Here is a 14,992-nt window from a genome sequence, read left to right on the forward strand (position 1 = left end):
GCACTGCTCACAGCTTGGCTTTGCAGATGACCTTCCATGGAGCAGGTTTTGGTGAGTGTTTGTTCACTTTGGAACAGACGATGTGCATCATGATGAACCGGGCCTTGACCCATGTTATGAAGGGAGGAATCAGTTGTGAGTAAACCTAGCCCACCTTGCACTGACAGTTTGTTCCACATGCAGAAGACCTCCGCATCCCACCCACATGCTGCACCACATCTTCCCCAGCAAACCAAGTAAACAGTGTCCTCAATGACATCATTCGTCCATCTTACCATTACAGCATTTACAGCAGGACTTAAATAATCTTTCATAAATGCAAAATTGTATTTGTTGGTGACACACGTTCTTGGATGTACAGTGTAGTCCCACAGATATTTGTCATTGTATGTCAACTCTCCTCCTCACATTCAGTCCATATGTTGTGTTGTATCGTTTAGCCCCACTGCTGGGTTTCCCCATCATGTTCATCTGTTGTTCTGAATTGTAGGCGGCTCTCGGCTTCTTTCCAAAACTGGCCTACACTATGAGACAGATGATTTTTTGGCTTTAATGCCAAATGAGTTTTCCCGCCTCGTCTTCCAACCACACCGACACTCTAATTAACTACAAATCACGCAGTAAATTTAAACTTTAACCCAGAAATTCTGTTGTCACCACAAACCTCCATCCATCCCACTCCTCAGCTGGCTTTCTCCCACACACGGAATTTCATCAAACCACTGAAAGTAAATTCAGGATATATTCCCAAAAACAATGGCAAAAGGTAGAATACTTTGTTCGCGTTCTAACATTTCTTATGTAGGCTCATAGAATGTGTTCTGTGGTGCCATTTAAGTGCCTCATCATTAGGAATAATCTAGTAACAATCTTACTTTTGACAGACAGTGATGCGTTACTTTCTTAGGTAACGCCACAGTGAAGACAGTGACAAAACCCGCCCCATCACTGCCTTTCTTGTCGCTTCCTCCGGTGACTCTCACCCCTCCTTCCTGGGCTGACGTAGAGAGAAACCTCCGCCGCCTACACTGTGGGCGAAGACCCTGGCGCGGGTATAAACAGCTTCCAGGGACTCCAGGACGTCACTGCCTGAAGCCGCAGCAACTCGCTCACCAGAGCTGAACCACAGCAGAGATAGCAGCAAGCAGGCACTTACACGCCGCGCAGGCTAACTCGCTTTCGGCTTTGGTTCGAGATGGGGACTCGTTGCACCGTGAGGCGCTCCAGCGCACGCAACTTTAAAGGTGAGTTGCTTTCCATGATGCACCTGCAGTTTGAATGCAATGCAGTGTTTTGAGTTAGTACACTTATTGCCTTCGTATTTTTAACAAGTAGCCTAACAAGTTTACGGAACATTCATATTTTAAACTTGAAAATCAGATGAAAACAACTAAATGTATATAGACTTCATGATGCTTTTACGCGCAGTCATTTTGTATATATGCCTAATTTAAATGGTTAACCAAGCGGCGCCCATTTAAATTAAAATCCTGTTTGTCAATTGTGGAGCTTACAAATTGAGAGGAATGTATTACATAGAGAGAGAGACCGACTGCGCACATTTGGAGCATTTTAGCGCAAAGATTTGACAGTAAAAGCAAGAACAAAATGTAATGTATGCTGAATTGAAGTGATATCGAAGAAAAACGTAATTTGCAGCACGTGATCAAGTTAGTTTGACTGTTTTAGCTCACCTATAAAGTTTACCAAAACCTCCGTATTCAATCTCTCCATATCTCTTTTACGCATGAAGATATGATTCATGCGGACACGATTCCGAACGTTTCCTAATCTCGTGTTGACTTTGGAGTAAATAAGACGTGCAAAGACTCGAGAAAGGTGTCTCGTTCCCAATCTCCAGTTCTCCCTCAGCCTCCAGCGCTGCTAATAGTCCAACATGTTAAAAGGTCAAGAGGTGAGCCAGTGGAAAATCTTGCGCACAACAGATGAATGGGAACCTCATTATTATTACATGTATGTGCTTTTCCCTCGGTGGCCACCTTTGTACGCCGTTATCCGAGCTGTGCCAAGAAGCTGTTGCAATATTGATAAGAACCGAACCTGATCCGGGTCTGGTTGCAGGTTTTACGCATGCCCTCTGCTTGGTAAACCTCTCAACAGAAACGTCCTTTTGATAACTAGGGAACTAGGTTAATTTAACGCATTGAGTCACGTGTAATTCACGTTTCTTGTCCCTTGCATGTCCGTTTCATTAGATTTGTGGAGATTTCCTGTTCTAAAAAGCTTAAATACAGAGTTATGTAACAGAGTCACAACAGCCATGGAGACCTTTGTAAAGTGGTCTCCAAGGTGGATATGAATGGGTGAATGATTTCTGTAATGTAACCTGGTGAATTATACATGAACCCCAAATTACTGGGAGCCATCAACAAGTCACGGGTGACAGCACAGCAGTGCTAAAAAGAATCACTGTCGACAGCAACAGGTTTGACAGACAGACAGTGAAGAAAGACTGGTGCCAAAAGCTGAAATCAACATCTCTTTCTTTGTCTGTCTGTCTCTCAGACTAACTGCTGCAACAATGGTCATTTGCTGCTAACCGGACCTCCAATTGTGTTCCATTGTTTCTCAGGAGAATTAACGTCCTCTCTCTCTCTCTCTCTCTCTCTCTCTCTCTCTCTCTCTCTCTCTCTCTCTCTCTCTCTCTCTCTCTCTCTCTCTCTGCAGGTGGACTATCTCTGTGGCTGATTCTGTGGCTGGTGGTGGTGAAGCCGGGCGGGGTATCTGCATGTCCCAGGCTGTGTGTGTGTTACCCTACGCCCATGACGGTCAGCTGCCAGTCCCAGAACCTCACCATAGTGCCGTCCGGTGTGCCATATGATTCACAACGTGTTTTCCTGCAGAACAACCGCATCACAGAACTGCGTGCGGACTCTTTTGGCTTCGAGACACAGGTAAAAATGGCTCAGTGTGTATGTGTCCATCTGTTGAATTTCCCAGCAATATTTGCAGACATTCTTATTTGTCTTTTTTTCTCATCCCATCATTTGTTCTTAATTCTGTGCAGGTGCTTTGGCTATATGGCAACAACATCACATGGATCGAGGCCGGGGCCTTCAGTAACCTCAGGGTGCTGGAGGAGCTGGATCTGGGCGATAACCCGCTACAGCGCCTGGAAGGTGGAGCCTTCAGGGGCTTGGAGAAGCTGCAGAGCCTGCACATGCATCGCTGCAAGCTGGCCGCTCTCCCCCATGACCTCTTCCTCAAACTGTACAGCCTGCAATTCCTCTACCTGCAGGTAAAACCAGCACACGCACTAAACACACACATGCAAAAATACATATTTGATAGTCATGCATGAGTTTGTAGATATGATGCTTTCAGGAATACACACTTGTGTTGCAGAATTAATTGATGGACACATCAGTTGCCAACATGCAGGCTGAACGCCCACACACAAAGAGACATCTTGACACAGTGCAGGTTGAAGAATTGTTTTAAGTAGGTTCAGTGATTTGCACACAGCACATGCAATACAAAAATGCAAACTGAGACTATGTTTATACGTAAATATTTAAACACTCATAAGATCTAGAACCAGTGCAGCACATCTCAGGTTCAATAAGCACTATTCATCATATGATTAACCAAGCACAGCCTCAAGTGCACATATATGTTATGGTAGGGATTAATTCCCTCCTATCAAAGTTGATAGTTACCACTGATTTTTTTTAAAACTAGAATCACACAACAGACTTTTTTTTTTCCTGAACTTTTCCACAGCACTAAATCTTCTTGTGTTTTGACTTTTCTCCAGGAGAATCAGCTCCACTTTCTGCAGGATGACCTGTTCTCAGATCTGGTCAACCTCACCCACCTCTTTCTGCATGGAAACCGCATCCGTGCCCTCTCTGAGAATGTGTTCAGAGGCCTGGTCAACCTGGACCGCCTCCTTCTCCATGACAACCGTGTCAGGCAGGTCAACCGTCGGGCTTTCCGTGACCTGGGCCGCCTGACCATCCTTTACCTGTTCAACAACTCCCTGGCCGAGCTGCCAGGCCAGGCCATGAAAGATACCCAAGGCATCCAGTTCCTCCGCCTCAATGATAACCCCTGGTCCTGCGGCTGTGAGGCCCAACCCCTTTGGGAGTGGTTCCGCAAGGCCCGCCTCTCCTCCTCTGAGCTCATGTGCGCCTCACCATCCCAACGTCGCGGCCAGGACCTCAGATTCCTCCGGGAGATGGACTTCGCCCTCTGCCCTCTGCCTGACCCCGGCTCTCTGGCAGGAACCACCACGACCACCTTCAGCACCAAGACCCGCTGGTGGTTCTCCAAGCACAAGCCCGCATCTTCATCCAAGGGCTCGTACAAGAAAAGCACTGAGGGAAAACCTCAGCACCTCCCCAAAATCCCGTCTGAAACCTTTTCCTCCAAGTATGAACTGTCGGAGGATGAGGTGGCGCTCCCCAAGCTGGACCAAGAAGAATACTGGGCCAACTACGGAAACGAAGACGCCTCCATTCCTTGCTTTGATCTGGAGTGCCCCCCAGGCTACAACAACCCAGCCTTCCCCTCGTCCTCCTCCTTGCCCAGCACCCCATCCCTCCTCTACCTCCTCTCCCTCTCCGTAGTCACATTTTCCATCCATTTTCTTTTTGGCTGAACTCTTCTCTCCTCCACTCCCTTCTTTCCCCTCTGATTTCTCCACGCGCTCTTTCCAACTCTAACAAAAACCTGGATCGTGATTCCTTTCAGTTACCTCCTCGACTTGCAGAAGGTGCTACACTGATGCAGGAGACAGGCAGGCGAGGCAACAGGGAGCTGTTGTAAAGAGCAGGGATCAGTTGAGCTGATGTAGAGCAGGGCAGGATTTCAATGTTGAAGTAGCTGCTGCTGATTAGTACAGGCTTAAAAAAAACAGGGCTCAGATCATGGAAACTGACTCTGATAGTGACGGTACAAAGGCAGAAACCTACGACAACATGAGGAAATGATAGAGACACAACACACACAGAGACAGTTGGTGACAGTTGGTGATGTCTCCAGACGTTTTTTAATATCAGCTGTAAACAACGCAGGCGTTGTAGATCGTCAACAGCTATTTTCTATAAGTGCACAACATCCACTCACCGCTTACGTTGTCCCTCACTGATTTCTGTCTTTCATCGTGAATAAAAGTGATGGTTAATGATACCAGAATAAGCTTAAGATATGCATCTAAAGGCAGAGAAGGATGAGAGGATCATTACAACTGCAGCAAAGAGCGGCTCTCCTCTCTCCTTCAAATTCAAAACCTTGTGGGATCCCAGAGATGCCAGCAAACCACCGCCCACACTTGTACATACCACGCATCATGACTGTACATACAATCATCCTAAACTGCTCTGTATTTTAGCCTAGCTGGACATTTACTGTCCATATTAATACCATTCAGTTAATGACAGCTTGCGGTGATAGAAGAGATACTTAGATTGTAAATGGAAGGCAAACCAATGAAAAGTGGAAACTCTTCTTTTTGCCCCTCACGTTTTGTTGTCTCGTCTTCTTCTCTCAGGCAACCGACAAATGTTGTGCTCCTGGTTCTGAGTTTGTGTGTGTGTGTGTGTGTGTGTGTGTGTGTGTATGTGTGTGTGTGGGGGGGTTCCGTTTTTGTTGACTAATAACCAAAGTCCTGAAAAGACCAGTTTGATTAGGTCTTCTCTTGAAATGCCTGTGTGTATGTGCCTGTTTTTCCTTTAGAAATATGGCTCTCGTTTGTCTGTTTGTCCAAGCTGACACAGAACAAGGCAAAAACAACATCAAGGCTGAATCCTTTACAACCCTTTGTGTTGTTTGATGCCTCAGGTCTCTGTTCCTGCTGGCATTTACACATTGACCTGTAATTGGTTCTGTCAGTGTGACTGTGTGCGTATGTAAAAGATTGCATGTATTTCTTCTCAGCTCAGATTGAAAGTTGAAAAAAATCCCACAGATAAACTACTAGGACCCAGGGTTTGAAAACTGTATCGTTTCAGAAATGCATGGGAATATGTCTGCTTTATCTGAACACATTTGGTAAATCCTCGGATTTCATCAGATTTTTGTATTGTATGGTACGAGAGACCATAAACAGACTACGAGGATAATCAAGCTGTCATACATCAAATCATCTCTTTCATATTGAAGCTGTACTTTATATGATAACCTTTATGACTTGAAGGATATTGTGACACTGATAGAGTCTGTATTTTTCAAAAACTTGTTGGGAAAGTGTTTCGCTTTACTAAAATAAATAAACAATCAAACAGAAGTGTGTGGGGTGTTTCACAGTTTTTTTTATTTTACTCTCGTCTTTGTTTGCTAAGGATGCCACAAAGGAATAGAAAGAAATTGCAAAAGTTAGTGAGCTGGCACATCAGCACAAACACAATGTATACAGATAACTATAGTAGAAACCTTAAGTGTTGATAGCCTAGCATCGCAACATTTTGTTGAATCAGTAGCCTTCTGAATAGAATTTGAGACAGGCAGTATTTTACACTTTCACAATAGAAGAACAGTAAAATGAGAGAAGCATGAGCAAGAATGTGGTCAGTATCATCCTTTAGCAGTCTTTCCTTTTGAAATGTGATAGCTTTGACATCCTTCAATTAAGTCAACAGTCTGGACCTTTTTTTTCAGAGAGTCACGTCATGGCGCTCCTGTCAAACCTTTTAGAAAAGGGAGGTGATATTTCTAGCGTGTGAGTGTGTGTGTGTGTGTGTGTGTGTGTGTGTGTGTGTGTGTGTGTGTGTGTGCATGTGCGTGTGTGCGAGTACACAAGTATGGGAATGTGTAAGAAATCCAATGTGAAAATGTGGGTGTGTTTGGTGAAGGTCACTGGTCTCAACTGTGTTCACTCCTCGCCCCAGTCACTTTTCTCACCATGTGCAGCTATATTGGGCCATATCATGATGAGCTGTCAAAGTGTAGTGTGTGTGTGTGTGTGTGTGTTTGTGTGTGTGTATGTGTATGTGTGTATGTGTGTGTGTGTGTGTGTGTGTGTGTGTGTGTGTGTGTGTGTGTGTGTGTGTGTGTATGTGTGTGTATGTGTGTGTGCGGGTATGATTCAGGGAAGGGGCTGAATGGGGAACACGCCAGGATGAAAATGTGACGATGTGTCCCGGAATCAGCACACCCCCTCAACAGATTAGCTCACGCCATGATAATGATGCATACACTCATGTGTTGCATACACTTATACGTGTAAATACACACTTACACACACACAAGTTATAAAGTTCAGAGAAGTTTCGGTGAGCGGCCCTCTAATCTTTATTATCTTCAAGCTCACAAATTATTCATCACTTTCACACCTCTCTTTTCTTCTCCTTTTCTCTCCTTTATTTTTCTCCTCTCTGTGACCAACGCTTCCTCACTTCTCCCAGTCATAGGTCACAGCAGATAAATCCTCAAACCCACATACATTATTATCCTTAACAGCATCTTTCATTCTGAACTTTTCATTTCCTCAAATTTAACGTGCGCATTTTTACCACAAAGAAGGTCAATTTAAATCTGAGGTTGTTAATTAACCAATTAATGTATGAACCAGTGTCATAGAAGTTTGTGATTTGCTGCTCTGTTAGGCTGCACTTTTGTAAGGTTCATTGTCAGCATGCTACTTATGGTTACATTTTGTTGTCTAGTGGTGTGCTTTTTGTGTTCCTGTGGAGATGCAGTAAATTCAATATTCTGTCAGTACAGTAGTGGATGTTGCAACCACATAAAAAGTTGCAGAAACATCTCCAGTGGCAAAAGATACAAAATTTTCCATCAAGATACGAAACTGTAACAGTATAACAAACCATGCTGTGTTTCGATGGAACTATCTCTGTCCCCAACATGCAACTATTCACAGTTATCTCTCTTTTCATCCCAAAGCACTGACGGTAACAAGTTTACACTCAGCTGCTTGTCAGCCAGCATTACAATGTAAAACAATCCATGGGGTTGAGTTTTTCTTTGACGTAAGGATATTAGCAGTTTGAAGGATCAGTTTTGGGAAATCCGCTTCTGGCATAGAGTGAGATGAGAAGATTGATACCACCGGAAAGTGAATACGTATATTATCTAAAATGTCTAACTTTTGCTTTAAGGATTCATTAAAACAAGAGCATGATTTATGGCAGTCAAGGCTTCAAACATCATGTGGGTTTAGACTTTTCATGGACATTATTTGTGAAATAGGAAACAAGAGAAATATCACTACCGTTGTCCAGAATTATCAAAGGACTTTGGTTGGTTCAAGCTTTTCATGAACAGTTACAAGCAGATTGTCACTAAGCTCAACTCTAAGAATCATAAATATTGAACAAAAATCAACCGTAAAACAGCTTTGAAGTTAAGTAAAAGGACTATGGATCATAATTTCACAGAAATGTGCAGAAGGCAGTAATGGACGAGTGATATCTTATTCTGCCAGGGTTAACCACCTCGAGAAATGCACATCAAAAACTTGAATCGTGACCAACGTGCTTACACTTCCTGTATTTCCAAGTTGCTATTTCATGGCAGAAGTGTAGGCGTTTGCTCTCTAGGCCTGTAAGCAGCTGCCTGGGTGGCCACGGGACATCTTTGCAGTTTTTCTGGTGCAGGAACACAACCAGACCATTAGCAGAGAGAATTCCTCTGAAGTCGTCAGACTTTGATGATGAGCGCTTATCATACACTGTGCCCACTCATTCTCCCCCAACTCTCCATCCCATTTTTCTTGCCTCTGCCTTTCTTGCTCTCTTTTGTGTGTTTGCCTACTTTTCATATGCTGTCACTCAGTCTTTGTCTGAAGCCCTATCATTCCAACACTTATGTCCCTCTCTGTCTTTCTTTCTCTCTCTGCCTCCCCTACATGGTTGTGCTTGTCCTGGCCAAGCCTGTGTGCTGGCTCGTGTTAGTTGGCGTGATTGTTTGCGTGTCATTGGCGTGTTCGCTGACGTTCACCCTCACACATGTTCTTATTTGCATAGGTAGGAAGAACCGAGACTCACACCCCGACGTCAGAGGGCCTGCAGGAAGAAAAACAAAGAGGCTGAGAGGAACATTCTGGAGGATGAAATGGATTATTCACCGGGGTTTTACCCTGAAACAATAGAACACAATACAAAGGTCGTCTTTTCTTGATGTTAAAGAAGAGAATAGGTTTAAATTACCATGTGACAATGCAGTGCTGCATTCAACGTGACATCCATAATTGATGAAAATCATTTGCAGCACCGTTGCGCTCACCAGCTCACTTGTCCAGTGCGTGGAAACATGAGCCTCCGGAGCAGCGAACCTCTGCTCCGGATATCTCACCAAACGTAAGAGGAAGGAAACGAGTGAAAACAGAGAGATGAGGTGATCCTCTGACTATTTGAATAAATCATCGAAACACTGACTATCCTCACTACACAGCGAGACTTTGCCATGAGTTCACCCACTGAAAATATAATGAGCCCATTGCTTGGCTTGTGTATGTGTGTGTGTGTGTGTCACTGGATAAAATGCCACCAAATCATCAGCGTGAAGCAATATTTACCAAAACAATATTTACAAAAAGCCAAAAAGGAGACTTTAGGAGAAGAGAATGAGGTTGATTTTAACTCATACTGTTTTATTTCATGCAACTGGTTTTGAAATTGTTTTCACGTATGTAAGACTTTTAGGGGGGAAATATCTCTTTGGTTGGACTGCTAACAAATCGTAGACATCTGAAACATAAAAGGTCAAAAAGGTTGGGGACCACTGGTTTAAAGTTTATTAATGCATTGCATTTTCAAAGCTTTAAGTGCTTTTTTATTTCAAAGCTAAATCTGAAACTTAACTAGTAAGTCCAACTGTCAGATATACTGTATGTAGTGCAGTAAAAAGTATATTTCCAACTTATTTTATCATCAATCTAATGTAAATTTAATAGACAATAATTCAGAATTATTCACGTTTGGTTCAGTTAACTCACATTCTTTTGGCAGCGGTTGAGCACAAGTTTTTAATTAACCAATTGGCAATGTTTCACACTATGAAGTTACAAAATGCGTAACAGATTTACAAGAACCATTGCAGGAGGGAGATTCACTGCAGGATTATCAGTCAACTAAACAATGAAACTTCAGAATATATCTTTACAAACTGGAGAGTCCTAAAGATTCAGAAAATACAATGCTGTAGCTGAGAGCAGCAAACACACATGAAAAAAATGTATTTCTGAATGAAATATCTGCCTTCTGCTGTGTACCTACATATACCCACAGTAATATGTGAGTGCATGCGAGCGTTTGTGAGTACGTGCACATTGTCAACCAGCAGCTCTGTGCATCCGGTCTTGAGTCAGTTGGAATAAAAAGAGGAGAGCGGGGTGAAGACAGGGCACATCTGTCAGACGGACTGTTCGCTCTTGAAGCTTTACGCACATGGCTAAAAATACACTGCAACAGACTGCAAAGACAGATTGGGATCCAAAGACAAGACATCAGAGATTTGCTGCGTCTTTGTGTCTGGTCTGTTTCAGAGAGAGTGAAACACTGAGTGATAGATTTAATCATATGGTAAGGACAACAAGAATGAAAGTGACAGCCCGGCCAAGATGAAGTGTGCTTCTTCAGTTGGTTGTGAACAAAAGAACAGTTATTCTTTGAGCGCTTGTGAGTCAGTCACACCGCCTCGCTCTGGTAGGTCGTATAGCCCATGTTTGATGGCACGGACGCAGCTTGTGACGTTTTTGTTTTGAGTGCCCAAAAATGTGATTGTCACATCATCTACTGAAGACACGTGTATTCGGTATTGCTATTCCGGTAACACCATATTTGTTCTTGACTTTGGAGTACTCAAACACATCCGTCGGTTGCTTTTCTCTCTCTTGTTTCTTTGCTGTCTCTCTGCCGTCTCCCACAAGTCAACAATGGGGAATCTTGCAAACAATTAAAGGACATGGGAGCACAACCCTTGGGGCCTGCATTCATCTGCCCCACTGTTTGAAGAGGACATTACACAGATCTTCTGTTGGAATAACCAGAAGGAGAACTTCATCTCAAAATCTAGGTTTGAGCTGAATGGGATGATGCAAATATGAGGGCCAAAAAGCCTCTGATAAATCAGAGATCCAAACACACCATATGTGTATCAAAAAAAGCTTAATTTCAAATGCAAACTTGTTTAAAATGTGTTACATTGTAGCATTTTATGTCATTGTCAAATCAATTGTGATGCAATGGCTGTAAACAAAATAAAAGCCAGAAATAACTGCACTGGTGGCCTTTATGTCAAGCTGTCACATCATTCAACATCATCGGACCTGGATGGGTAGAAAGGAGCTGTGGCAAATCCCTGAAGTTGCCGACAACTGATGCTTTGTTTGAATGCGATTGATGAATGAGCTTAATGTTAAAGACAAAAACACAGTAAACTGTATGTATATGTGTATATGTTTCTATATGGAAAACCTAAACCTTCCAGGTAATGGTTTCGTCCGTCACACTGAAAACCCTCTCAGACAAATACTTTGGTACAGTCCACGTGCGCGCAAATATTTAACAACTACAATGGCGTCCAAAGCAGGTCGGTGTGTGTACTGTGAACAAATGTAACTCCGACATGTAGCAACACGATAGACATGTGGTGTGTATTGTTTTTAGTTGATGAACGGGTTAGACTTCCTCTTGTAGGCTGTTAGCGGTATGAAAACAAGCGTAACATCACGTGTGTTTCAGGTCGGCGTGGGACGAAACGCAAAGCGGAGGTTGAGGCAGAAGAGGAGAAACCATCTGTGGGGGAGAAGAAGGACAGAGGAGAGGAGGAGAGAGGCCAGGAAGGACAAAGGGTGGTCATTGAACACTGGTGAGAAACAGTGAAATACATAAAGGCATAGCTCGGTCGGCACGAAAGGAAAGACACAGAAGTGAAGCGATGTGCTGCTCAGCTGTGGAGCCACCAGTGCGTCTGGATGTGGATCTAAATCTCAAAGGTTCACACTCAGTATAATCATTACAAAATAAATGAGTAGCAGAGCTTTCCATTAGACCGTAATAGGCCTAATGTATATATTTTCAATATAAGTAATGCATGAGTGTCGGAGAGGTAAAAGTAATGGATATATGGTTGAAAGAGAGTTGTGAGTCTTGACCAAACCTACTGAAAACCCCCAAAAACTGCAGCTCCAAGATCACCTAGGCTTTTCTGGATTGACATATGCAGCCATAGACAACCATAATTTCATAAAAGAAGAAGCAGCTGTTAATGATGGATATGCATTGTAGACTTCATTTAATGCAATAAAGTCTACACTGCAAGTGCTTTTTAAAGTTAATGTATTTTTTTTTATTTCCTTCTAAAATGTAGTTTAATATAAGTATAAAATGATAGTACTCATAGTTGTACTAAAGGACAGTACTTAAGTAAATGTACATAGTTGTTCGGTCATATGCAGACACGCTCCACATGGCTATCTTCCACCTGATGGTTGATCTGTTATTTCCGGCAGTAAGAGCTGACGAGTGTACGGGCGTAATGCTGAGGAGGTGAAATCTGCCCTCCTGGCTGCCCGTCCTGACCTGACTGTGGTCTTCAACCCTGAGAAACCGCGCAGGAACAGCTTTGAGATCAGTCTGCTCGATGGAGGCAAAGGTGACGAGGATGAAAAGGGAAAATCCAAGAATAACTGCCATTTTTGACTCCCCAGTGGATGAGCAAGTGTCATTGTCTCAGTTTTGGGATTTACTCATTTGTAGTGGTTTATTAAAGGTTCAGTTCACCAAAATTACAAACCACAAAAAACATAAATAACCAGATTTAAATGAAACACATTTGTTCCAACCATTCATTAAAGCCATTCCACAAAATTAAATTTCATCAATATCATAGATTTCGTATTCGCTGTAAATCTAAGGTGTCAACTAAGGAGGTGAAGAAAGTATAATCTTTGGCTCAGAGTGAACGTCTCTTCTGCCTCATTAAACCCTGTGTTCACACATTCAGCATGAGGCTGTTTAGCAGGCGAACAGAAACGCCACCAGAGGATCAAATTTGCATTAAGAATGTGACACATGCTAACACGCAATAACCAGTTATCTAAAAATACATATGTGCATGTGTGGGGCACGTGTTATGTTTGTGTTCATATGTAAGATTGCTGCCACTTGCTCTTCACTGTTTGCTTTTGAGTGTCAGAGTCAACACATCTTAAATTGTCTTGATAGCATTTCAATGTACTGCTATCTGCTAGAGGCTGTCGTTATACATTTAAAGCATTGCTTATCTTCTAAATTGTTCCTACAAATGACACTGTATCCTTATGTCCCTATAGAAACATCTCTGTGGACTGGAATAAAGAAGGGTCCGCCTCGTAAACTCAAGTTTCCTCAACCTGATGTCGTAGTTGCTGCTCTGCAGGAGGCTCTGAAGGCTGAGTAGACGCCCAGCGAAGGTTTGTCATTTCAAAGCAATCAGACAGAATAATACAGTACTGAAAACTCTAGATACAAATTTTAATGAAGAATTGCACTCACACAAAATAATTCTTCTTGCTCAGCTGTAATAAATAGAGAAGCAAAGTAAAATGATAGCTGTGAACTGTGAGGTAAATGGAGTTAGATGTAAAAACACATGAGGGAACCAAACATGGGTTAAACAGTATTATCTGTGAAAAGCACAGAGCTCATGTTGGAGATGTTTCTGTCCAAAAAGTTATTTAGTTGCTTTTTTGTTGCCCTTTTTGAAATTGTCTCCACTAATTCCTAGAAAGTGCATTAACCTCAATGTTGAACCTTTTACCGTAAGATTAGTTGGGCTCAAAAGACATTTGGTCATTGCTGGTTAGTTGTTTTTACCAACATCTCTGAAGATACTCTTTAAGCCTTTAATGCTGTTCAAATATGTTTTGGGATGCACTGTTCCCTTATGTATATTTCCCCAGAGCCATGTGTCAGAGTCTAAACTTGGATTGCCTTTCATGTCTTCACATTTTATGAGTCACCAGCCGAGAGCAGTATACTGCTCGTTAGTCGAGCTCATGACACAACCTTCAGTCATTATCGCTAATTCGTAAACCCCGACTTCAGTGTCCTCCAGGTTTGCTTTGGTAGAACAGTGTACTGTGTGTGATGTATTATTGTTTTTGTTAGTTTGTGTGGACTAATTTCTTCACATGTGGATTAAGGGTTTGATAACCTAATTCATTTTATTAAATGTACTGCTTTATACAGTTCTATTCTTGTGTTCTATAGAAGTGTCTATACTGTTGCTGGTTGAGAGTGGGCTGTAGTACACAACAGTGGTGTGTTAAGACTGTTTATATTAAGTTAAACTAAATAAATGATTTGTCTTGCATGCAGCCAAGAGTTCAGGAGGTGTGGTCCATGGAAGCAGAATGATGAGGAGGGACCAATGGGATGTTCCCAGTCTCTTTTCTGATGATTTGAGCTCCAACAGCTCTTCTCTCCTGGACGCATGGTGACACCTAGTGGAGCGTCTCTGAGCCAACGCATTTATCAGATGCACAGTGCTGCTGTTTAAGAAAAACAACAACCAAAAAACTAATTTATAAATAGTTTATTGTGCTTTTAAATCTTGTTTTTAGTAAATAAAGTTTTGTTTCTCAATTATTGTGTACTTTTTTTTTCTTTTCTTTTTCACTCTGGCCAAGCAGTTATTTTGTATCTGCATCCCAAATAAATCCTGTTTGTATACAGGGCAGAGGGGGGAAGTAACATAAGTAAACAAAACTAGCAATACTTTAAATGTATAACGACAGCCTCTAGCAGATAGCAGTACATTACTCAAGTACTGTGCTCAACTACAATATTATGGTATTTGTATAAGAGTAATTTATTTTTGTACCACTTTTTTCTGTTTGACTACATTTCAGAGGGACATTTTCTTTTTACTCCACTAAATGTATTTGTCCTCTTTAGTTACTTCACAAATGGAGAGAACAATTTGGACAGCATGTTGAAGAAGAGTTTGACCATAAATCTAAAACAAATGACAACTTCTCAAAAAGATAATCCTTCAAATGTATTTGTTTCTCTGTTGAACAAAACAA

At 42.2% G+C, this 14,992-nt stretch overlaps 2 protein-coding genes across 2 annotated transcripts; both read left to right on the forward strand.

Moving 5' to 3' along the window:
- The first annotated feature begins 1,100 nt into the window (after positions 1–1,100).
- LOC137875522 (reticulon-4 receptor-like 2) lies at positions 1,101–6,244 on the forward strand. Its single transcript, XM_068714856.1, has 4 exons — positions 1,101–1,244; positions 2,689–2,915; positions 3,029–3,259; positions 3,779–6,244. Exons 1-4 carry the CDS (start codon positions 1,196–1,198, stop codon positions 4,622–4,624), a joined length of 1,353 nt encoding a protein of 450 aa, XP_068570957.1. The 5' UTR covers positions 1,101–1,195; the 3' UTR covers positions 4,625–6,244.
- A 5,168-nt stretch (positions 6,245–11,412) lies between these two features.
- Positions 11,413–14,549, forward strand: selenoh (selenoprotein H). Its single transcript, XM_068715445.1, is given in 6 exon segments — positions 11,413–11,478; positions 11,481–11,511; positions 11,664–11,790; positions 12,434–12,576; positions 13,256–13,375; positions 14,283–14,549. Coding segments are annotated over 5 exon segments (474 nt in total). The 3' UTR covers positions 13,363–13,375; positions 14,283–14,549.
- The last annotated feature ends 443 nt before the right edge of the window (positions 14,550–14,992 follow it).

Source organism: Cebidichthys violaceus, unplaced genomic scaffold (genome assembly GCF_023349555.1).
Source record: "Cebidichthys violaceus isolate CVI_PGR_0920_01 unplaced genomic scaffold, fCebVio1.0.p SCAF_2, whole genome shotgun sequence".
Classification (NCBI taxonomy): domain Eukaryota; kingdom Metazoa; phylum Chordata; class Actinopteri; order Perciformes; family Stichaeidae; genus Cebidichthys; species Cebidichthys violaceus.

Excerpts from the sequence above, each read along its gene's own strand:
- LOC137875522 (XM_068714856.1), top strand. The coding sequence starts at position 1,196 with ATGGGGACTCGTTGCACCGTGAGGCGCTCCAGCGCACGCAACTTTAAA. Across the intron at positions 2,916-3,028 it reads CTTTTGGCTTCGAGACACAG|GTGCTTTGGCTATATGGCAA; the intron begins GTAAAAATGGCT and ends AATTCTGTGCAG. Across the intron at positions 3,260-3,778 it reads TGCAATTCCTCTACCTGCAG|GAGAATCAGCTCCACTTTCT; the intron begins GTAAAACCAGCA and ends ACTTTTCTCCAG.